The following is a 23,038-nucleotide window of genomic DNA, read 5'->3' on the forward strand; positions in this document are numbered from 1 at the left end:
CTCAACTGTAGGTTTTAGTGGTAACTGCTGGGGGTTGTCTTTCAGCATGCAAAGCCCTCCTTTGGGAGGTGCTTACAACATTTCTGTCAGCCTATGTATATATGTGTATGTTTTTAATTTCTTTCCCCCTTGGGATAGATGATTTTTCTCGCCAAGCACTTCACAAATCATATGACATCACTTCTGCAGAAATAATCTCTTCGTCATTGATAATGTTCATGCAAGATTCAGTAGACACTAGGCAGCATCACTTGGCATGTGTCCAGCTGGAGGGAGGCATGGAGTGCCATTTTCTAATCTGGGAGCGTTGTGCACTATTGAGCTCATTCTTGACTTAAAAAAAAAAATGAAACAAAAGAGGCTCACATCCATTGCCATCCAGCTGAGGATATAACCTCATATCTGCCCATCCTCCTTCTGAGTTTTGTCCAGAGAAGGTCGTATGTTTGGACTTATACCCTATTTTACTTGAGCATAAAACTTTATGAAGACTTTCGGTGTCTTAGGTAAATCTAGTAACAAGGGAAAAACTCCTATGTCTTGATTAATCAAGATAAGGATCACTATTAAAGGGGATATAATACTTGAACCCCTAAAGCTACTTTTTTAAAAGGGCCAAAACATATTTTCCCCCCCTTTTTTTGGAAGTTACTTTTAATAAGTGTAAAAGCTACAATTAAAAAGTAAAAAATTCAGCCTTTGGGTAAAAATAATTCTAATGAAAAAAATTATTTAAAAGGCACAATTCCTTTATTATACACAATAGTTTTCATTAGACAGTAAAACTCAAGTTGTTTGAAGTCTAGAGGCTGTATGAACTAATTTTTATTTTTACTTTTTGAGATGGAGTCTCGCCGGCTGGAGCGCAGTGGTGCGTTCTTGGCTCACTGCAACCTCCACCTCCCAGGTTCAAGTGATTCTTCAGCCTAAGCCTCCCTAGTAGCTGGGATCACAGGTGCCTGCCACCACGCTGGCTAATTTTTTGTATTTTTAGTAGAGATGGGGTTTTGCCATGTTGCTCAAGCTGGTCTCGAACTCCTGGGCTTACGCAATCTGCCTGCCTCAGCCTCCCAAAATTCTGGGATTACAGGCGTGAGCCACCGCACTCAGCCTCATTTAAAAAAAAATTCTCATTAATTCATAGCAGGCAATTATCAGGATATAATAAAAGAGGCAAAAAGACCATGTAGAGTGTGTAGTGCTTGACTGGTTGTTGCCGTTAGGGGTTGATATAGAGGAAACAAGTGGGGCATTTTTTATGGGATAATATGAGATACTCAACAGAGACCTTATGGAAAATAAACAGTCTTTATAGAAGAGTAGTGGTGTAGAAGTAGATGTAATTTAATCCCATTTTTAATTATCCAGCAATTTGAGACTCACAACTTGTAACAGATTCACAAAGTGGCCAAGTATAGTCTCTTCTGAATTGGAGTGTCTGATTTTACTGTGCATTTCTTTGGGGCATTTGAGATTTGTACATTTTTCTTTAATAGAAGTTTTTATATTCCATATATTACTTACCCTACAATCATAACTCCATTGCCCCAGGATAAAGCACTACCTAATTGCAAATAATCTTCTTGCTCAGTTCTTATTTCAGATAACTTATGCTTAGGGAAAACTTTAATATACTTCGTAAAATCCCCAGATTGAGTTCATAGTTGGCAGGTATCTAAAGATTTGCCTTTAAAGACTTCAGGGATTGAATGAAATACCAGAAGCTGTGCCCCAAAATACAACCATTTTTGCTTTCTTGTGTTTGTAATAAACAGTGTTAGAGTCATACCCAATTAACCCAGACTATTTTTTTGACGTTTCTTTAGTCAGATGAATCACATTAAACATGATATTAAAAAAGAAAAAAAAATTTAATTGGAAATTTTACAATTGAAATGATGTTTCATCTTATGGACCACAAACAAATGTTTTTAGACATTGAAAAGTGGTTAAAGACCAACTGCACCCTGTCCCCCAAGTGCCATTTTCTGAATGCAGAACAGAGGGTGATGTCTTGAGCTGACGCTGTGTCCCCAGCATCAGCTATTCTGTCCCCCCCCCCTTCTTCCTTCCTTATCCATTGCCCTTCACCCTTGTTTTTCTGTTTGCTCTGGCCTGGTTCAGTATAACATATCCATGAACTCTAGCATGGGCCTATGGAAAATCATGGCTGCAATCAGACTTTCTAAGCAAATGGGAATGTGATATACATATATGATAACCATTAGAAACCCTATCACCTCCTAGAGAGGAAGTGAATTTCTTAATTTTTTTTAGTTGCAAGAGTCACTTCTTAGCCAACTGACTACAGAATGCAGAATGAACAGGGGAGGAAGGAGCTGATGATGGCACAGCCTTGCAGCAGTCACCAGAACACACCCCCGTCAAGTGTCACTTCCAGGAAGGCACCCCATCCCCATCCTCCCTTTTCCGGGCTCATATTTAGGCAAAGCTCTAAGACTCCTGAGCCAACTTTTATGTAACTGGCTTTCCTAGGCTGGGGCTTGAACTAAGTAAAGAAGCCAAGGAGTTCAGATCTAGATAGCAGAGAAGTAAATCTCATTCTAAAACATTGCAACTACTCTTACTAGAGTCCACCCCATGAAGCTGTTTCAGATTGTGTATCTTCAACTGAATTCTATAAGTATATGTTGTTCAGACTAAAACAAACGTTGCTAGCTAGGTTGGCTATGCTGTCTCAGTAGGACATTGACAGACTCCAGCTTTCACCCTCTAGAGAGCTTGGACCTAAGTGCCATATGCATGATGACACCTGGTCCAGGAGCTGTCCTGCCATGGCTAGCTCATGGCTTGACAGCAATACTTCTTCTCCTTCTCCGCCCAGCATAGATTTGGTCACCTGAAAGTTAGAAGATCGGGAGGAAGTTAAAACATCTTGTGGCCTGTGGGGATCTTGGCTTGGGCAATTATGGCAACTGTGACTACTGCAAAGATGGCTTCAAAGGTGAAATCTTTTGTAAGACTATACATTTATTTAACTTGTTTGCCCCATTTCACCACCAGCTTGGTTCTCCTTTTCCTCCCTGCTTTGGCACTCCCCTTTTCTTCCTCACTGTGAATGGGATTGTTATGCAAATTCTGCTTTTGGCAGTGTCTGCCTGGAGTAATTGGCATTTGCCTGAATTTCTCAGGCTTGCTCTGGAACAAATCACCTGCTTCTCTACTGAGCGTCAGCCTTGCAGCTCTCCAGAACATGCAAATCATGGAGCAGTCAACACTTACCTTTGTCTCCTTTTTCTCCCTTGTGCCCTCGAGGGCCAGGTGGCCCACGATGACCTGGTGGCCCAGCAGGGCCCCTGTCACCTGGAAGGACAAATGGGGCATAACTAATACATGAGTCTGGGGACTTAGGGCACAGGTAGCTGGTGTGGCACCAGCACAGGAGCTCTTTTCAGTAAGAGGTGGGTGTTACACAGGATCCGGGGACTGGCTCTGCCACCACTTACCTTTGGGTCCTGGAGTACCCATCTCTCCTTTTTGCCCAGGGGGTCCTTGAATGGCTCCATAAGCTGCAAAAGCAGGGAAACACTGGCCTTAGAGTCTTGATTTCCTGGAAGCTTGGGACAGCAAGTCATTTGTTCAGAGTAACACAGAGAGATAGTGATGGAGTTTGGATATATAAGAGGAAACAAAGTTCAGAATTTATAGAATTTGTCTAATTTTGAGCATCTCAAATGTTAATAACTGGAGGTTTCTCATGAGACTAGTGTCTCTGGAGCAGACCCATGGGAACCTATGCAGTGAGGCAGGTGCTGGGGAAGCAGCTGGATGCCCTTACTTCGGAAGAAGTCCATGAGGTCCGCAGTCACGTTGCTGTAGGCAGAGAAGACCTTGCTGATACCGGGTGGCCCCTGCGGCCCAGGCTGGCCTGGTGGGCCCTGGACAGTGTAGGCCATCCCTTGCAGTAGGCCCTGACCTGTAAAACACCAGAGCATGGGCACAGGAAGCAGGGGTCGCCCAGCACCCGCTTCAGCAGGAGCACAGTGCTCTCCGAATATCTAACTCCCAAAGCAGTTGAACTAGATCAAGCCGCAGCAAGGGTGAAGCCCTCCAACTTCCTTTGTATTCCACTGTGTGACCGGCACAGTTCTCTTCCTGCTGCGGGCCGGCATCAAAAGCTTGTTGACTGTGTAACTGTGCTGTTAAGCTGCACAGGGAAAGGACTCTTAGCCAACATCCTTCTCTCAGCCCCAGCAGAAAAACCAGTGTGGTCATATGACTTATCTGGGTCCCACAACGAATTAAGTCTTGGAAAGCAAAGTACAAAGCCCCCGGCGTGCTCTGTTCCCCACAGCTCAGGTCCCAGGGCTGGGGCTCCTTGAGCTGAGCGGGCTGAGAACTAGGCTGGGGCTGCCAGTCCCCTCCAGTCCCTGCCTGCCTGATTCTGTCTTCACAGCCTGGGGGTTCCACAAACAAGAAAGCCAGTCTGGAGATGCTCCCACGCTCCTTCCCCCCAGCACCAAGGCCTAAATGTCCCCACTTACGCTGCATGCTCTCTGACACTCTCACAGCCAGCTCATTGTAATCCAGACCTCCAGCAAAGTCAGCCCCAAATAGTCCGCCATTGCCACCATACATGCCGCCTTCTGCTGCTGCCCCATAGCTTCTGCCTGGGCCGGTGTCAGTGCCATAGGGGCCTCCGTCTCCTGTAGCTGCACCGAAGGCACCCCCTGTACCCAGGGAGCCTGTGCCAGCTCCTGTGCCCGTGGAAGAGCTGTAGGAGCTGCCCCGCCTGACAGACGAGCTGTGTGAGGAGGAGCTGCTACCCCGACTGTGGAAGGCGTCCGTGGACAGGAGGCGGCTGTCCCCAGGGGGTCCCTGCGGCCCAGGAGGGCCTGGGGGGCCAACAATGAAGCTGCGCACATCAGGACCTGCAGGGTGAGAAGCTGCATGAGTGGGAGCTCAGATCTCGGTGGAGAGAAAGACTTGGGAGTTAGGGAGTCTCTCCCAGGGTGTCAATGCCCCTGAGAGACCGGAAGTGAACTTCAGGGTTCTCGTACCCGAGTGGCAGAATGCTGGTGTGGAAGGAAATCGGGCTTACCCCACTAGTGGCTCTCATGTGTGGCCTCCCTGTCCCTTTAAGTGCCTCCCTGCCCCACTTACAGGGAAAAGCAAGCCCTGCGGGGTACCTGGTGGGGCATCACCATCGGGGGCACCTACTTGTGAGGTAGCTGATCAGCTCGCTCCGGAAGCTGTCGCTGTTTTCAGCTGCGTAGGTTGCCAGAGCTCCTGAGACACCCGGGGGCCCTCGAGGACCTGGGGGACCAGGAGGTCCTGGAGGGCCTGGGATGAATGACAAACCTGCAGCTGGGCAGAGGGGGGAGAAAGAAAGGTCAGGGTAGTGCTGCGGAGGAAGGTGAATTTCCAGCTTGTGCTGGGGGCGCTGTGGGCCCCACCTGAAAGGAGGGGATAAGGCTGGGCCTCCCAGGTGATGGGAGGAGAGAAAAGCAGGAGGCCAGAGCCTGCTGTTTCCTGGCATCATCCAGGAATGGCTGTCCCCGTCAGGCCCTCCCACTCCCAATTCTCAGCCTCATTCAACTCAGCCCTCCAGTCACTGAGAGGTGGAGCCCCAGGTCGGCCCTAATCACACACCGGGCTGCACCTGGGAAAGCCATCGCTCCCCATCTCTGTTCCTGCCACAGCTGAAGGCCCCTTGCCAGCACATGTGGTGCTCTCCAGGGCCCCGCACCCAGCCCTGTACAGACTCCAGGAGCACTTGGACTGCCCTTGCTAAAGCCTGTGGGAGCCCCCAAGGCCCAGCTGCATCCCCTGCCCTGCCCATCCCACTCCGCAGTGCCCTACTGTGTAAGTAAGACGAGAGGTCCTCCACGCTGATGCTGGACCACACATTGCCTGGGATCCCTGGTGGACCCGGGGGACCTGGGGGTCCAACGATGCCTCTGAATTCAGACCCTGAGACACCAAGGGAGGGCACGGAGTCAGTCCTGGCCTGTGCCAAGGGATTCTGCTTCCTCCCCAACCACTTGGACAGATGTCCCCTTCTGGGCCTTACCTCGAAGCAAGGAGAGGAGCTCCTCATAGGAGGTTCCCGGCAAGCCAGGGGGCCCCGGGGGACCAGGAAGCCCAATGCTGATCCCAGAACCTAGGGATGTGATGGAATCGGATCAGGCAGGGGGAGGCAGATGGAAACACCCTGTCAGAGAGGAGGTCGGACACAGAAGAGGTTTGGACAGAAGTGGGGTCCAAAAAAGAGAAGAGATGGTGGCAGGGAGAGAGAGAAGAGGGCACCAAGGGAGGAGGGGAGGGGCCCGCGGGGCCGGAGAAGCAGGTCCAGGTGCCCATGTGCTTCATTCTGTGAGCGTGTGTGTGTATGGGAGTGAGTGTATGTGTGAGTACAGGAGTGTGTGTGTATGGGAGTGTATGTATGGGAGTGAGTGTGTGGGAGTGTGTGTGGGAGTGTATGGGAGTGTGTGGTGTGAGAGAATGGGAGTGTATGGGACTGTGTGTGTATGGGAGTGTGTATGTATGGGAGTGTGTGTATGGGAGTGAGAATGGGAGTGTATGGGAATGAGTGTGTGTGTATGTGTATGAGAGAGTGTGTGAGAGAGTATGGGAGTGTGTGTGTGTATGGGAGTGTGTGTGTGGGTGTGTGTGTGTATGGGAGTGTGTGTATGTGTGTGTGTGAGTATGGGAGTGTGTGTGTGTATGGGAGTGTGTGTATGGGAGTATGTATGTGTGTGAGTGTGTGAGAATATGGGAGTGTGTGTGTGGGAGTGTGTGTGTGGGAGTGTGTGAGAGTATGGGAGTGTGTGTTTGAGAGTATGGGAGTGTGTGTATGTGTGTGAGTGTGAGTGGGAGTGTGTGTGTATGGGAGTGTGAGAGTATGGGAGTGTGTGTGTGTGTGTGAGAGAGTATGGGAGTGAGTGTGTGTGTGTGTATGGGAGTGTGTGTGAGTATGGGAGTGTGTGTGTATGTGTGAGTGTGTATGGGAGAGAGTGTGTGTGTATGGGAGTGTGTGAGAGTATGGGAGTGTGTGTGTGTGTGTGTGAGAGTATGGGAGTGAGTGTGTGTGTGTATGGGTGTGTGTGTGTATGGGAGTGTGAGTATGGGGAGCAGATGTGTGTATGGGAGTGTGTGTGTGTGTGTATGTGTGTGTGAGAGAGAGAGAGTTGTATGTAGACGCCACACGAGACTGGGACCTCCGTTTTGGCTTTCCTTGCCATGCTGCTTGAGGCATACAGGTTTACAGGTTTGAACAGCTCTGAGCACTGCTCATTGCTGGGGTTGGTGCAGCCTGGCAGGTGGGGGTCAGTGGGGCAATCACAGGGAAGTTTACGCTGGGAGTCCTCATCCCAGTCATCCCAGGCCCTTCCTAACCAACCCTCCTGCAGACACTTACTCGACATGTAGCTGAGAATGCGACTACTCAGCTCTGCATAGTCCAAAGACAGGAGGGACCCATCTCCACTGGCTCCTGGTGGCCCTGGCGGACCCTGAGGGCCCATCAGGTACTGACGTAGGTACTGACGCACGTCATCCCCTGGAGAGGAGAGGATGTACTAGCAGGACCCACCCAGGACATGGGGGTCCCACCCATGGTCCAGCCACAGCCTGGGTTCCCCTACACAAATTGACTCCGGCATGACATTTGTGAGTTCTGGGTCCGCAGGCCCACAGTGTTCAGGGGGAACACCAGCAAGCTGCCAGGTTCCTGAAGGGACAACTGCCAGCTTGCCTGGCATGGGGGCTTGGGAGGACATTTCCTGCCCCCTTTCCAGCCGGTTTGCTGACTCAGCAAGCAGATCAGCGCCATAAGTGGCTCTTTGTCTAAAGGACTCTGCCTACCTCTTGCAGCCCTCCCCAGGCTCAGATAAGGACAAGGTTTGCCTGACGAGTGAGGCCAGGAGAAAGCAAAGAGAGTCCCACTCTCGATCCCCCAACAGGTGACTCACGCTGCAGCACAGCCAGGATGTCTTCAGAAGAGATGGAGGACGAGAACAAGCCGACGTTGTACCCCGAAGCTGTCGGGAAGAAAACCTCAGGTTACCTGCTTAGCAGGTACTGAAGCACCACTCTCATTATTCCAGAATCTGAAAGGCCCGGTCACCGAGCTCTCTGTCTTTGGGGGAAATGGATGAATGGAGTATTATGAGGGTATTTTGAAAGCATAACAAAGTCAAATATTGTTGTTGGGATTTTTTTTTTTTTTGTGAGAAAGGAAGTTTACTTTCAATAACATGCTTTAGCCTAATGCCTGCCAGATGCTGCCAACCTTCATGCACAGGTAGGAAGAACCTATAACTAGGAACACATCAGTCGATTGCAGGACGGCTCACTCGGTGGCTCTCCAGCGTGGCCGCCCTGAATCTGGACAGACTCTTGTTGACACTGTATCCCAGTGGCCCAATTATTAGGAATTCAGAATTACAACTCATATTCCAGAGAAGGGCAAAGCAAACAGCAAATGAGGAGATGAGGCTCTGGGAGCAGAAGCAGAGCCACAGGAGGAAGGTGCCAGGTGCAGGGCATGGGGAGAGGCTTACTCCGTAAGTAGCTCACAACGTGGTTTGCCAGCTCTGAGTAGTTGAAAGTCTCGCCTGTGATGGTGGTGACAGGTCCTGGGGGACCAGGTGGGCCTGGGGGACCTTGAACTCCGGATAGGTAAGACCTAATACTGTCACCTGCCAACCAAGGAACAAAGCAAAGTCAAGACTGTCCCAAGAGGACATGTTCTCCCCACAGAGGTGACCAGAAGCACATGATAACATGCCTGCCCCACCCCACACATGGGCACAAGGCTGGGCCAGGAGGGAGCCTAGACTCCCCGTCACTGTCATTCCCTTAATTACAGATGGAGAAACTGAGGCAGAGGCCTGAGCTGGGTCAAGTGGCCCATGAGGGCTGTGGGCCAGCAAGACTCCAGCCAGCCACCCATTTGACAAATGAGTACATGCAGGGTGTGGTGTGAAAGCGCGTGTGTGCATGGGAATGAGCGCGCGCCAGCCTCCTCCCAGGGTGTGGGCGAGGGTGAGGTTGTGTCGGGGGCAGCTACGAGAAGGCTGGTGTTGGGGAGCTCACAGGCCTGTAGGCCTGGCTCTGCAGGGGGAAGACCCAGGCCCGGACACACAAACTGTTTTCCTCGATGCGCACACGCGCGCACGCACACACACACACTCTCCCACTGCCCGACATCGTCCCATGTCTCTTAGCACCATTTCTGTGATGATACCACAGCTCCCTTGCACAGAGACTGTATCTCCGTGTTCTTGTCCCCACGGCTTGGGGCGGCCGGCCACTCACTCTGCATGTACTCAGAGATGTACTGCTGAATCTCCCGGCCAGAGCTGCTGATAGAGCCCGGAGGCCCAGGGGGCCCAGGGGGGCCTGGTGGGCCTGACACGTACATGGTGCTCGATGATGATCCCCCTGCAGCAAAGAGAAAGTGTCCTGTGTCGTTTCTCCACCCTACGGTCAGACAAACAGGCCCAGGAATAGCTTCCATGGTCTGAGGAGGGAGGGTCTTCTCAGGGGGAGAAATAGGATAGTGGCAAGGTGAAGGATCCCCAAGAAGAGAAGAAAGGAGAGCCTATAGCAGCCACTGTCTGAAAGTGGCACGGAGCTAGGAAGCTGCCCCAGGCTGAACTACCCTTTCCTTCTGCAACCTGCTGAAGGACCCCCAACATGGCATCCGCCTTCTCTCAACTCCCCAGCACCCAGGGTCTTTCCGTTCTCCATCATGTGGAGTCTGCATTGTTAGTTATCATTATATGTGCCTGGGTCCTTCCCTCAACCCCATATCTCATAACCTCCTTAAAGGCAGCTCATAGGCCCTAGCACATGGAGATAGTCAACAATCAATCATGGAAAAATGAATGAACGAATAGAGCAACATCCTCACTGGAATGATCAGCCTTCACCAGAAGAAGCAGAGAGGAACTTTGGTCACTTTCAGTTCTTACCTTCAGAAGGACCACTAGGAATGCCAAGAGCCCCTGGGACACCTGGATCACCTGCAATCCAAAATGAGAAGTTTGCATCACCTCCTCCAGGAAGCCTTCCCTGGTTAAGCCAAATCACACTTATTAGTGTGTGTCTCAACAATTGTCCCATGGCTCTTGGCCTCATTTTTGTAATAATACCACAGCTCCCTTTCACGGAGGCTATATCTCCATGTCCTTGTCCCTTTCTCCCTCTGGCCTTTCCTTCCTCCAGCCTCTTCTTTCTCCCAAGACTTTACACTGATAAGTACTTGCTGCCATCTCTTCAGGCTCTGGGCTGTGGGTGCCAGGCTCACCCCTACTCCTCATCACCTTCTCGCTGCTCCCTCACTGACCTTTGTCACCTTTGGGTCCCTGGGGGCCAGGTGGGCCTGGTGGTCCCTGAAGGTTGAGTCCGAAAGAACTGGACCCTGGAAGCCAACAACACACACAATGCAGTCAGCCAGGGTTCGGACAGGCTCTGGCCAGAGCCAGAATGGGGCGGGGCTCAGCCCTTACCTGAGGTTGAGAAACCTGGGAGGCCTTGCTCGCCTGAGGAACACATCAAGAGAGGGACAGTCAGTCTCATTTTTCTCACCCACTAACAGCCCCGTAGAGCCTCCCCAAGATCCATGATTGCTGGGGCTGCATTGCCTTTTGGGCAGTACCTAGAGATGCCACACACACACACACACACACAGACTTGCACCACACCCATGCACATACTCAACCATTCCTAGAGACATGCTGCTCTACTCTTGCTTATTTGCACCACGTGCCTTTCTGTCAAGCTCAAAGCTCTTGGAAGGTGAGCTTTTGCCACCCCCACCGCTACCCCAGGTTTTGTTTGATGCCAGCTCTACTGTACCTTGGTGTCCTCTGGGGCCTGGGGGACCTGAGGGAGAAAGGCAGAGAGCTATGAGACAGGTACCAGCCAGGCATTGTGGTTTCAGTGGACCCATGGAGGAGGGGATAGGGGTTCCAATGCTGGAGCTGATATAGAACTTGGGGTTCCTTGTGCCTCTCTTTTCACTAGGCCAATGTTGGGTGGCTATCCTTTGTAGAGTTTCTGACTGTTGTGCGTCCCTGCTACCTTTGCTCCAGGCTGCTGAGCTCCCAATGGGATAAGGCAGAAGGATGCAAAAATGCCCCAGCTCATTCAGCTTCATCCAAACCCTCCTGGCAACCAGCAGGTAAACAGAGGACACATACTGGCTTCTGGGTTCCCTGATACACTGTTCTCACCTTGGTCTCCCTTGGGACCTGGGGGGCCAGGTGGGCCTGGGGGGCCAGAGAGGAAGGTTTCTGCAGAAGAAAGAAATAGTTTGAGTATGGACACTGATGTTTGTGAGGAAGCAGCACTTAGCACAGCACCTGACGACATAGATGCTCAATCAATACTTGTCAAATGGATGGATGGGTGGGTGGATGGATGAATGGGTGGGTGTATGAGTAGGTGGGTGGGTGGATGGATGGATGGATGGATGGATGGATGGATGGATAGGGGGATGGATAGGTGGATGGGTAGATGGGTGGGTAAATGGATGGGTGGATGGATATTCCACTAGGAACAGGTTCTGGCCTAATGCTTGCTTTAAAGTTATTCCCATAAGTTTCTATGTTGTACTGTCAGCACTTATTCATGTGCATGTATCCTGCCTACTTTATCAGACCTGGGCTCCCCAAGGATAGGAACCAGGTCTCCCTGGTTAGGCCAGAAGCTCCCCAAGGGCAGAGCTGGCTCCCTCCCTCAGGCCAGACTACCAGGGTGGTTGGGTTGACATGGTTATTCCCTCCATGTGCAGCAAGCAGGAAGATTATATAAACACATCCCCAAGGAAGTCAGGAGCAGGAACCCTGGTGAGTAGGTTGTGGCCACAAGGCTACAGCCACAGTTCATGGCAGGACAAGGGCTGAGGTGGAGAACAGGTGTGCCTTGACTCCCTGACAAGAGGGGAGGCCCTGTGTCATGGCACAGGAACCTGCAGCACCTCATCTGCTAAGGGTGCCCCCTCACTCAGAGGCAGGGCAAGACCATAGTCAAGTTCCCAGACAGCAGATAAGAGCATGTGGAATGACGGGGATACACTGGATTTTGGTGTCAGAAAGTCTGAGTTCAAACCCCTGCTCCCACATGTCTAGCTGGTGACTTTGGGTAAGTTCTCAACCTCTTTCAGCCTCAGTTTCCTCCTCTGTAAACCAAGGTCAAAAAGATCTACATCACAGGGGTGTTGGGAAGACTCGGTGAAATACTGAAGACCAAGCTCCTAACACAGTGATAGCTCAGAGTGAGCGCCGGACCGGGTGGGCTGAAGCCTTTGCTGTTCTGCACTTCAGATGTCCAGGTGGGAGGCCCGGCAGTCTCCACCTGGGCTCCTTAAAGGGCCTGGGAGTCAGTCCTCTCAGCCTGGGCCTGTGGCCAAGAACCCACAGACCCCTGTCATTGCTCCCTGGGTCAGTGGTGCACTCCTGCCAGATACTCATCTTCAAGGCCAAGTCTGCCCCTGGTCCTCTTGGACTCCCAGAACTTCTATGACAGCTGCCCCAAGCTCCAGGGAATCAGCTTGCAAGACCCTGGTGAAGAGCCCTGGCCCTCTCCTCCTTTTCCAAAACACATCTTTCACGTCATCTAGAACAGAGGGGCCCATGTCCACCCTGAGAGGAAAGTCCTCCCGACCTGGCTCATCGCCTTGCGTTCTTGCAGGGTGTGACCTACCTTGCGGTCCTGGGAGACCAGCTGGGCCGGCAGGGCCTGGAAATGGGGTTGAGGAAGAAAAGGCTAAATCACGCGTGTAGGGTCATAAGAAGAACTAAAGGCATAATTCCTCCCAAGGCATGGAACAGAGACCCAAAGAGGCCACCTTGCTTATTTGAGAGCAATAAGCAATCTGAGACCAGCTCTGTGGTCCAGTTGCGTGAGAACATCTCTGACAGGTACGAGGAGCCCGGGGCAGGCAGGACTGCCCTCTCTGCTGCTGTCCTGTAATGGTTAGGGACTTCTACGTGCCTCTACGTATTCCTTGTCACTGGAGCTTGTCAGGAGGGAAGGCTGGTACATTCTGGCATTGGTTGTGATAAGTTGTGCACTTCATTTGTACACACAAATTTAAAATAATTAAAAATACATATAACAAAAAGGCACTTTGGAAAGGTAGGAAACAAATTGTCCATAACTCTTCAATTTGTGGGCATTTTATTTTATTTTCTTCCAGCATTTTTTCTTTTTTGCATCTTGTAAAAAATACAGTTGAAACCACAGAGCAGGCATTGAGTGTCCTGCTCTCTCAATAAGTATTTGTTTTATCTCCTAACAACTTTGTTCCGAAGTTTTCATATTTTTGTCACCATCCCATTTGGGGATATTTTCTTCAAATAGATACCTAGCATTTTTGTTGCCCTGGATGCAGAATATCAAATCGTTTTCCAGGAGGAAACAAAGGGTTCGAGGACTGGGTCTTCTGAGTGGCCACAGGCTCTGGAGGTAGACTGATCTGGGCCAAATCTTTTGTCCTGCTGCTTATTGGCCGTGGGACCTTGGGCAGGCCATTTACCTGCCCCAAGCCTCAGCTTCCCCTTCTGTAAATGCTGAGAGAACATTCGCCTCCTATGCTGTGAAGTAGGATAACTGATCTAGTTCATTGTCTGACAATGTAAGAGTTTGCTTTTCTCGGGCCAAACTCCTTATTCTGTTTACCAGATTCAGTTCCTGCCCTGGGTCTCAGGATCTGAACAAATAGGGCTAGTCACTACCACCAAGACCTACTGCTGATTTGGGGCAAAGCAAGAAAACAGACTGACCTGGGGCACCTGGAGGTCCCGGGGGTCCCATGGCTCCAGGAGGCCCTGGGGGGCCTGGGACAGTAAGCATTGATGACCCGTCTGAAAGCAGAAGGCACATGGAACATTGAGCCCTACTCTTCTCACTCAGAGGTGCTGGGACTCGAGCCAGGCTGTGGTGGACTGCCTGCCATCTCTTCTCATCACTGCTAAATTTCCCTCCTCCCCCTCTACTGATCCAAAAAGCTGCCTGCCACATCCTGCCCAGAACACTGCGAGCCAAGGTAGGTGCCCAGGATAAGAAAGACACAGAAAAGAGGGTCCCTCTAGGACCTGCCTACCTGAAGTCACGATCTTGCCTGGAGCTCCTGGTTCACCTAGAAAGAGAGGAAAAGGCCGAGAGTGGTTGTTCTGAGGATCAATTAGTGGCTCAATAAGCCATTTTCAAGGCTTCTGATTGCGTTTGGGACCCACTTCTGGGCCTCTCAGCCTCAGGCTAAAGGCATTTTAATGAACTGAAGGCAGGCAAGCAAGATGCATTAAGTCCTTTCAGCCGGAGCCCCTGGAGGCCAGAGCATCCATCTTCATTCAGGGAATTGGCTTCAGTTGAGGATGTGGAAAGCTTGCCTTTCAGTGAGCCCAGAATGAGGCTGACTGGAGAGTCCTTCACGCTCCCACATTCCACCACTCTGCCTGGGAATCGCCTTAGGTGGGAAAATTACTCAAAGGTCAAAGGACAGAGGCAGTGAGCCTCCCAGGCAGAGCAGGATTCCCAGAGTGCTCTGTGGGACAGCTGTAGGGCTGTGCAGGATTAAAGGGGGCTCTGCGGTGGGTAAGTCTGAGAAGGTATGAGTTATGTAAAGGTGAACAAGATCTCTTTTCTGCCTTGTGTCTCAGAGCATTGAAAATGCAAGTGTGCGTGGAGGACTTTTGAGAAGAGGACATTCCCAAACGTATCAACTGGATGCAGTGCTGAGAACTGACACTCCATGGACTCACTTGGGGAAACCATTCTTTAGGGGCCCCTTTTTTTCATTTCCCAAGTTCTGTGAGCAATTCATTCATTCACACAATGAAAGGAGACTATTGCTGTCTCCCGAAGGGAAAGCAGAGGGGATGGTCTCTGCTCACCATCCTTCAGCCAGGGCTCATGAACAAGACAGGAGAAGCACTTGAGTTTGTTTTGTTGGGATACAATCCAACATTGGGTAAAAAGGCCCTCTTGTGCATGTTGTCCAGTCAGGGTCTGAACTCCCCCTTGGACAGGAAGTCATGGGCCCTCAAAAAGGGAGGGTTTCTGTTATCCTTGGGAATTCCAAAACCTATGAGACTCTTACAAAAGGTACCATCCATTTGTGAACAGATCCATGGACCTAGTGTGGTCTGCCTGGGATCTATAAACTCAGTTATCATTATTTTGGAATTACATTTAGTGAGCCCTAAAGAACTCCTTGGCCCAATCAGTCACTGGAAATGATTTCTGGAAAGTGGTTATTTTAGGTTCCCACCAAGAGTGACAGTGACTGCTCATGACACAGCACGGCTCGATAGAATGTCAAAGTTCAGGAGCGTGTTGGGGTCACAGGAACAGAAGGAGAAAGACTGTCCCTGAGCACTGTGGATCCCTGAACTTGCTCGGGGTTGAGGTCTGCTAGGCAGAACTGGACAAGAGGGTCACTGTGTGTATAGGCATCACCACATTGCCCCAGTCAGACCCCTGAGGATGAGCTCCCCTCTGAGTACCCCGACTTGCCCTCTCAGTAGCATCTTAACACTCCTCTCTGCCTGTACTAAAGCCACCTCTCAGGAAAGGTCTGATTTACTCATTCACACTAAGGCTGATGTGAATGATAAGGGCAAAGGGAGCTCCTGCCCCAGGGGAAGAGACTTGTTAGGAGGGGACCAAGCCTACATACCAGGGGGATGAAGCACTAATAGGGGCATTCAGAGGCAAAACAGGGCATGGAAAGGCTCTGGGGAGGGCAGTGCCCTTCCAGAACCTCCTGCAAGGCTCAGGTTGGTGGGGTGGGGAGGTGTCTGGGGAGAGGTCGGGCTTGAGGACTCAGGGCTTGGTTCACAAACCCCTGGGCTCCCAGCCTCATAGCCCTCTGTTGGAACCACTAGATGCCACTGTTGATCCAGGCTCTGGCCAGAGAAAGGCCTCTTCCTGTCCATCCCTTCCTTCCACAAAAATGGCCAGTGAAAAGAAAGAAATCTCATTTGGAAATTTGCTTACCTTTTATTCCTGGTCGGCCAGGGGTACCGGGAAGTCCTGATGTGATTAGAACAAGTAAGTCAGGATGATGAAGACCCAGCACTTCCAGACACCCTTCGGTAGTAACTAGTGCTCTGTCACTCAGCACAGCCACACTGCTGATTGAAACCCTGGGCCGCACCAGCTTTGCCTTCCGCCTTAGTCTAGACAGTCCCTGGGGAGCCTCTTGCTCTGAGCCCTTGTCCCTCTTTGGGAAATGGGGCAACAGCGTGGCTTGGAGCAGGCAGAGGCCCATGGGCTCAGCTTTGGAGGGGTTCCATCCCTTGGGGTTATGAGCCACCTGGAGCCTGCAGAGCAGCCTCTGTCTCCCCTCTCCCCTGCAGGGGCGGGGCTGGGTTTCCTGTGTCCAATGCAGCATCACCCTCTTGCCTTTAACTACTGAACTCCTCTGTGACAGCATCGGAAGCATGTACCTATGCATTCAACTGCTGGGGGGCTGCTGCCTGATTTCATTTTCAATCTTTGCCTAATTTCTTTCAGGAAATTAGGGGATGGATGTAGTAATATGGGGGCACAATGGTCCAACTACAGGACAGGCTTTAACACTGAGGCTGTCCCAGAGAAACTAGACTTTCCTGAACAAGGGTGAGCGCCCATGTGCTGCCATGCCAGTGGGGGAACTTGGGCCTCTGGAATAACAGCTCTCCTGGCTAGCAGGAGCTCTGCTATGAGCTTGGGGTTCCTCTCAGATTCCTGCACCCGAGGGGAACAGGGCACAGGCAGACAGAATTGGTACACAATCTAATCTCATTTCTACTAGAATGGTGTTCTAGATTGTTCTGTGTCTATTTTTCCTTCCTAAGGTGCTTCTCAAGACTCACAGTGAAAGGCAGTGTGTGCCAGGGAGTTGGCAGAGGAGCGAAAACTCTGGTGACTGCAGGAAAAGCCCTGGCCCAAGCAGTTACCCCAGGAGAAGGTAGGAGTGATCCAGCGACTCACCCTGAGGTCCCTGGGGTCCTATGAGACCTGCAGAAAATCAGACACAAGAGGGAACAGTAGAAGGGTTGAGGCCATCCCTGGTAGCCACACCCACACCTGCACAAACCAGTGGACATTGCAGTGGAAGGGTCAGTGGGTACAGAAGGACATGTCTCTTGCCGGGGCAGCCAGCATCCATGGACCTCTCAGCTCTGGATGGAGAGCAGTTCTTTGGGCTTTGCAGTGAAGCGACCCACTGCTTTCTCAGGCAATGGTGCTGAGCCTATTAGGGTTCACAGACCCTTTTGGAATCTGAGGACAGCCACAAACCCAGAATGCTCAACACTCATGGATCCCAATGCTGCCCCAGGTTCCCCCTCTATGGCTCCTGTTTGGGCACCCGCCAAAGGAGACTGAGGAGGCCCCTATACTCTCAGAGGCCCCCGACGAATGCCCACCCGCCTTGACCACACAGCTTTCTTGGCTGGTTTTCATTTGTTCTTCCTGCAGCCCTGAGAAGTTTGCTCTTTGCTCTTGGTGGAGACTCTAACAATGGCTTCCTCCTCTGCCCGGTGGGTGTTGGTGAGGGCCCAGTACAGTCCCAGGAGAGGACAAGAGGGGAAGGGCTCAGAGGAGCAAAATAGTGAGGTGACCTTCAAGTCTGCAGTTTTCAGAGTGTCCTTGCCCCTTTCTAGAATTCCTTGTACTCAGTTGTTAATCCCACTCTTCTGAATTGCCAGACTTAGTTACCCAGAGGTGCCAGGGCCTACAGCCACAGCACACAAAACAACCTAACACTACGGCAGTTCCCTGCCGAGCTGCTGGAGGAAAACGGGATAAGGCACACATGGGTGCATTTGTGCACACCTGCAAGAACACACACACAACCATGCACACATACACCCCTTCCCCCACAACCTGCACACCTGTGCATGCACACGCACACACATGCCTACATCTGCACACACAAAGCACACACACACTAAGCAGGGCCATGGCTCCCTCTTCCGGCTCTGTTACCTGGCTTTCCTGGGTCTCCAGAAGGTCCTGGTGGGCCACGGATTCCAGGCATCCCTGTAAGACCTTGTTCACCTAGGGAGAGAATGGCCAACGTGGAAGTGTTTACATTTAGGAAAGCTAAACTGGTCATCACATCTGAGCTGATAGTTTCTGAGAGTTTTCCTAACTGACTTGCTGGCAGGTGGGAAGGAGAAGGGGAACAGAACTGGACACTGCACACTTCCACATGCCGTACACTCCTCTGCACTATGGTTAAGGGGACTGAGGGCTGCATGCTGGAACATGGGCTGTGATGGGAGTGAGGCTGGGGCAGCAGATCAGTGACCAACCTCTTGGGCCTTGGTGTCCGTCTGGGCCAGCAGGACCTGGTAAAGTAGAAGCAAGGTCTCTCAGTTGCTCCTGGAGTGATTTCTGCGATTCCTCCCTCTCCTGTCCCAGTGTCCTTGAAGCACATTGTCTCCCAGCAGCCCACGCAGGCATGAGCCAGGGGACAGCCTTGTCTGTCACACTCTCTGGATACAGTACTCCCCCTGCCCCTTCTCCTAAACCAGCAATTGTCTCTTTTCCTGTTGAGAATTTTTCGGTGCCTTCCCATTGCATCTCAAGAAGCTTGATGCTCAATGCTTGTCGTATTTACTTGAGGGCCTAGAAGTCAAGGTCCTCCATGTTCTTGTCTCCTCTGCTCTAGGCACTATTTATTGTAACCTCTCTCCAAAACAGTGGCCTTCTGGAACCATATCTTGCTCTTTCCCATTTCTTTGTCTTTCCCTGCTCATGCCGTCATCCCTGCATGGAATTTTCCAAACTGATCATGATTAAAATCTTTCTAACTTTTTGGGACCACTTAAATGCCCCTTCCTCCATCCTTCCTGTTGGAAAAAAATCTCTCCTTTGACTGTATCCTCACAGCACTCTGTACCTCGCATGACACTTGTCACCTCATGCAAGTCTTATCTCCCCTTGAGGGAGGTCAAGCATCTCACTTGCCTAGCAGTGTCAGCACTAACAGCTGGGGAACTAAACGAGCGTGCAGATGCTTCATCTCCACAGGTGAGGTTTAAACCCTTCTTGGGTTTGACCCTCAACACTGGCCTTTATTTTTAGAAATGGATTCTTGCTCTGTCACCCAGACTGTAGCGCAATGGTGTAATCATAGCTCACTGAGCCTCCAACTCCTGGGTTCAAGCGATCATCCTGAGTCCCTGGGATTACAGGCGTGAATCACTGCACCCGGCTACCTCTGAGATTCTTGGTCAGTTTCTGCAGCCAGGCTGACAGGCACCTCAGGTGAGCAAAAGGATAAAAACCTGGATTTGGCCATGAGACTAGCCCTGGGATTCCTGGAGCACTTGAGGTTCCTAAGGACTTCAACACTATCTTCCCCAGGGGAATGGGGAGCTTACAGGCAGCTGTAAGGCCTCTCCCAAAGTGGAAAGAAACCCACAGAGGTAACTGCAGCTCTCTGAGCCCCAGAAAGGATGCCCAGACACAGAAATGACTGGTCAAGGGAGACTCTACCAGGGGTGGGCAGATTAGAGAGCAGGAGAGGCAGTTCTAGAAGACTGCCTCCAGGGTCGTGGTGACCCCTCAAATGGGGAACTCACTGAATCCATTCCTTTGGAACACTTACCCATTGCTCCTTTAGCCCCGGGCTCACCAACAGCACCAGGCAAACCTCTCATGCCAGGCTCGCCTGCAATGGACAAAGAACTAGCTGGTTGGACACTTGCAAGCTGTGTATGCTTCAACAATAGTAGTCTGCTCCCTCCTCCAAGAGGTCAAAGAAGCAGCTTCTGCTTTGATTCCAAGGTCAGGGCCACTTGGTACCCCTGGGCAGTGGCATGGGCTCACCCAGAAACCACACCTAATCAGAACCATGGGCATGTGCATGAGTCTTATCTCCTTGGAAACTGAAAACCACCCCTTAAGTCACAGCTCTATTACTATCAATTTCCTTTATAATCACGCCAGTTGGCAGGAAGTCAGTGGTTGAGAGGATACCAGTGGTGCAAACTTTCTGCTGCTTCGGGAAGAGCTTAATTTTCTCAACTGTATTCCCCAAAATTATCAGAGACAACCCTACACTTTCTTTTTTGCTCCAAACATTTACTGTTTGGACTATATATCTGGATACCTCCTTATCCTCCATTCCAGGCTTTATTTTCTCATCTTGTGTTTTTTCTAGATCACAAGTTCCCTGAAGGGTTTCAAACAGATTCGGTCTCTTACTTCTGGATTTTTTCCAACCTAATGACTGATGGATTTACAAAAGTCATGGATGGATTAAAGTAGATTCCCATGACAGACTGACCTGTGAGGCCTCGAGGTCCTTTCTCACCCTGGTCACCTAAAACAAACAAGGGGGAGGCGGAAAAACCACAGCTGTGAGCAAGGAAAACACCCTCACCCAGTAACAGGCCCCGGCTGCAGGTCAGTTCTCGCTGTACTGTGAGCTCCTGTCAGCGGGTGTCGGTGAGGACACAGCATTAATGCAGCCAAAGGCGCACATCTGATCTTTGGCAGAGTCAGTTCCCCCCACAGACTGAACCCCCAGCCCCTGCTGTTGCACAAATTGGTGCCATGGACACAACAGGTCAGATGCCTTGGAATGCTGTGTCTTCACCACCCCAAGAACCATTCACCACCCCAGAATTCAATGTGACATTAGTGCTTTGTTTCCCTTCTTTGTGCCCTAGTTTCCCTGAGAGTTTGGATGAGAATGAGATCCTGGTCCAGGTCCTGTGCACCCTCAGACCCTGCAGTGAGGGTCCCATCTGGGCTCCCAGGAGTGAGGCAGGCCCTGGTAATGACCGAGCAGCAGTGAGTGGCATACCTTTGGGTCCTGGTGGTCCCATCGGTCCTTTGTCACCTAAAAAGGAAATGGACACCTTGGTGTAAAATGCCCTACAGGGGACAACCAGGAAGGGGCAATGTCTGTCTCTGAAGACAGGCTCCCCCAATCCTGACTTCTCCTTCCCCTCTTGCACTTGTCAGCCTACACAAGCTGTGGGTTGTGTCCATCAGATCCTCACTGTCCCCCAGGTCTCCCTCCAGCTTACCTTTGACACCAGGAAGTCCCACTTCACCTCGGAGCCCTTGGAGACCTACAGGACCTGCCCAGCAGAAGAAACCATGCACAGATGAGTATCCCTAGCTTTGGAATGATGAGACTTGTATGCACACACATGCACACATACAGGCACACACACGCACACACCCTATAGTAAAAGTCAAAGGATGCTTTCCATGGACTCCTTCCCAAGTCCTTTTTAAGTCATTTTGGCCCAGCTTCCTTGCCCCTGCTGATGAACAGGCTTTAGAACACATTGTAGAGCCTTGGCAGAGGCACTGGCCACAGCTCAAGATTTTCAAGACAGCAGGACGAGCTCTGTGGCCACAGGGGACAAGACAGAGGCAGGTGCTTGCTCAGATGGAGGCAGGGTGGGGACTTCCATTTCTGAGGCTGCCGGAGGGTCTCAAGCCTTAAGCCAGGTCAGAAGGGATCTGAACAGGACACATCAGGGAGCCCAGCCTCTGCCATAGAGGACACACAAGCAGACTTGAATTCTGTATCTCTGGGAGGCTTGCTTTATAATTGCTTCTTTGGCTTTAAAAATATTTAGTTTTCCTTTTAACATTGCCACCTTTGCCCCAGAAATACAACCTGTTTACAAGAAGCAGCACACTGACCTGGAGGGCCCTGTGGGCCAGGAGAGCCGCTGGAACCTGAGGAGGACGAGACAGCAGTCAGCAGAGGGGCAGGTACAGGTGGGGACATCTGGCCCCGGTGAAGGGCAGGTGGGGGTTGGGGATGCTGTCTTCCAGGTGAGGGCTGTGTGAGTGTATTGCAGGCCGGGAGTGACCCCAGTGCATGTCCTCCTTAGGGAGGGGGCTGCAGCTGGGTGGGATCAAACTACCCCTTGCTCTTTCCTGCTCAGAGTAGAACATTTGGGCTGGGGCAGTAGAACATTTGGGCTTTGAGAAGGGGCCCACTCTCCCTGGGTTGCCCAGACATGTTACTTTTGATGTGTGCATCTGGGCTGCAGTCAGTCAAGGAAATGGTCTAATTTCCGATTTCCTGAATGATCCATCGACCTGCCTAGGGATCACATAACGGGGCCATTAAAGAGAGATGGAAACATGGCCCCAAGCCCATTATGGGGCTAAACTTACAGCCCCAGTCTTGACTCTCCAGGGACTGCTTTTTTGGGGGATGCTCTTTGGACCCACCCACCACCCCTGCATAGGCCTGGGGCAGGTGGTTAGGGCTGTCTGGGGTCCCAGGGCCTCTTCTCTGTGATCCATCCTGAATGTGCCTTCTCCTCTGGGAAACTGATTCCTCCCTGCACACTGGACTTACCTTTGGGACCCACAGAACCTGGGACACCAGGTGGGCCGTGAGGACCTGGTTCACCAGCGGCCCCTGAAGAGAAATGGAGGGATGAGCACTTTAGGAGAGGCCCCAGTGTGGCTGCCCCCTACCCTGACACTGTCATTTGGAGGGGATGCTTCCCACCCTGCTAGTGGTCTTGGATTCAATTGGTGCCCCAGTGAGGCCACTTATCAGCAAAACTCCTCCAGTTCCTACCCCCAGATACTTTATAGTCTATAGAGTCTGTCACCTAGTAGGCACTCAATAAATTTTATTGTCTGGTTCAGCAATATTTTAAAGAGAAAGTAAAACTGAAAATAAAGCTTCCTGCTCACAGTCTGTTAGCATTAAGAGGATTTCTGGTATCTGTCTTGGTTTCCCCTGACAAAAGCAGTCTAATAGTTAAGGATGGAATTGCAACACCTTCCCCAGTCCCTCCAGCACTGAACCTACATCTGGGGCCTTCCCTACCTCCCTCCTGGCCTCCTTCCAGCCAGGAGAGGTGAAGGGGTGGCCTGCACCTCCACACCTGTGGGTATATCTCATCAGGTGGGACGAGAGACTGAGAAAAGAAATAAGACACAGAAACAAAGTATAGAGAAACAACAGTGGGCCCAGGAGACCGGCACTCAGTGTACCAAGGACCTGCACTGGCACCAGTCTCTGAGTTTTTTCAATTTTTATTGATGATTATTTTCATTATCTCAGAAAGAGGAA

The 23,038-nt window shown here is 51.2% G+C and overlaps 1 protein-coding gene and 1 non-coding gene across 2 annotated transcripts in view; both read right to left on the minus strand.

Annotated features, from left to right (window-relative positions):
• Nucleotides 1–1,852: 1,852 nt before the first annotated feature.
• COL17A1 (collagen type XVII alpha 1 chain) overlaps nucleotides 1,853–23,038 on the minus strand; it is a 55,569-nt gene continuing 34,383 nt past the window's right edge. The window contains exons 24-53 of the mRNA XM_077947985.1: nucleotides 22,310–22,372; nucleotides 21,640–21,675; nucleotides 21,009–21,062; nucleotides 20,783–20,818; nucleotides 20,261–20,296; nucleotides 19,580–19,642; nucleotides 18,279–18,314; nucleotides 17,950–18,021; nucleotides 16,951–16,977; nucleotides 15,973–16,008; nucleotides 14,078–14,113; nucleotides 13,758–13,838; nucleotides 12,676–12,711; nucleotides 11,205–11,333; nucleotides 10,828–10,854; nucleotides 10,479–10,511; nucleotides 10,316–10,390; nucleotides 9,942–9,992; nucleotides 9,283–9,408; nucleotides 8,526–8,663; nucleotides 7,935–8,003; nucleotides 7,382–7,522; nucleotides 6,035–6,124; nucleotides 5,824–5,934; nucleotides 5,182–5,328; nucleotides 4,506–4,892; nucleotides 3,800–3,937; nucleotides 3,468–3,530; nucleotides 3,244–3,324; nucleotides 1,853–2,860 (exon numbers count right to left, since the gene is read on the minus strand). Coding sequence (XP_077804111.1) covers nucleotides 2,805–2,860; nucleotides 3,244–3,324; nucleotides 3,468–3,530; nucleotides 3,800–3,937; nucleotides 4,506–4,892; nucleotides 5,182–5,328; nucleotides 5,824–5,934; nucleotides 6,035–6,124; nucleotides 7,382–7,522; nucleotides 7,935–8,003; nucleotides 8,526–8,663; nucleotides 9,283–9,408; nucleotides 9,942–9,992; nucleotides 10,316–10,390; nucleotides 10,479–10,511; nucleotides 10,828–10,854; nucleotides 11,205–11,333; nucleotides 12,676–12,711; nucleotides 13,758–13,838; nucleotides 14,078–14,113; nucleotides 15,973–16,008; nucleotides 16,951–16,977; nucleotides 17,950–18,021; nucleotides 18,279–18,314; nucleotides 19,580–19,642; nucleotides 20,261–20,296; nucleotides 20,783–20,818; nucleotides 21,009–21,062; nucleotides 21,640–21,675; nucleotides 22,310–22,372 — 2,474 coding nt within the window. The 3' untranslated portion in view covers nucleotides 1,853–2,804. The remainder of the gene's footprint in view (nucleotides 2,861–3,243; nucleotides 3,325–3,467; nucleotides 3,531–3,799; nucleotides 3,938–4,505; nucleotides 4,893–5,181; nucleotides 5,329–5,823; nucleotides 5,935–6,034; nucleotides 6,125–7,381; nucleotides 7,523–7,934; nucleotides 8,004–8,525; nucleotides 8,664–9,282; nucleotides 9,409–9,941; nucleotides 9,993–10,315; nucleotides 10,391–10,478; nucleotides 10,512–10,827; nucleotides 10,855–11,204; nucleotides 11,334–12,675; nucleotides 12,712–13,757; nucleotides 13,839–14,077; nucleotides 14,114–15,972; nucleotides 16,009–16,950; nucleotides 16,978–17,949; nucleotides 18,022–18,278; nucleotides 18,315–19,579; nucleotides 19,643–20,260; nucleotides 20,297–20,782; nucleotides 20,819–21,008; nucleotides 21,063–21,639; nucleotides 21,676–22,309; nucleotides 22,373–23,038) is intronic.
• MIR936 (microRNA mir-936) lies at nucleotides 18,299–18,396 on the minus strand. The gene has a single exon (NR_032708.1). It is a non-coding gene; the product is annotated as a microRNA mir-936 (primary transcript).

This window comes from Macaca mulatta, chromosome 9 (assembly GCF_049350105.2).
Source record: "Macaca mulatta isolate MMU2019108-1 chromosome 9, T2T-MMU8v2.0, whole genome shotgun sequence".
NCBI lineage: Eukaryota > Metazoa > Chordata > Mammalia > Primates > Cercopithecidae > Macaca > Macaca mulatta.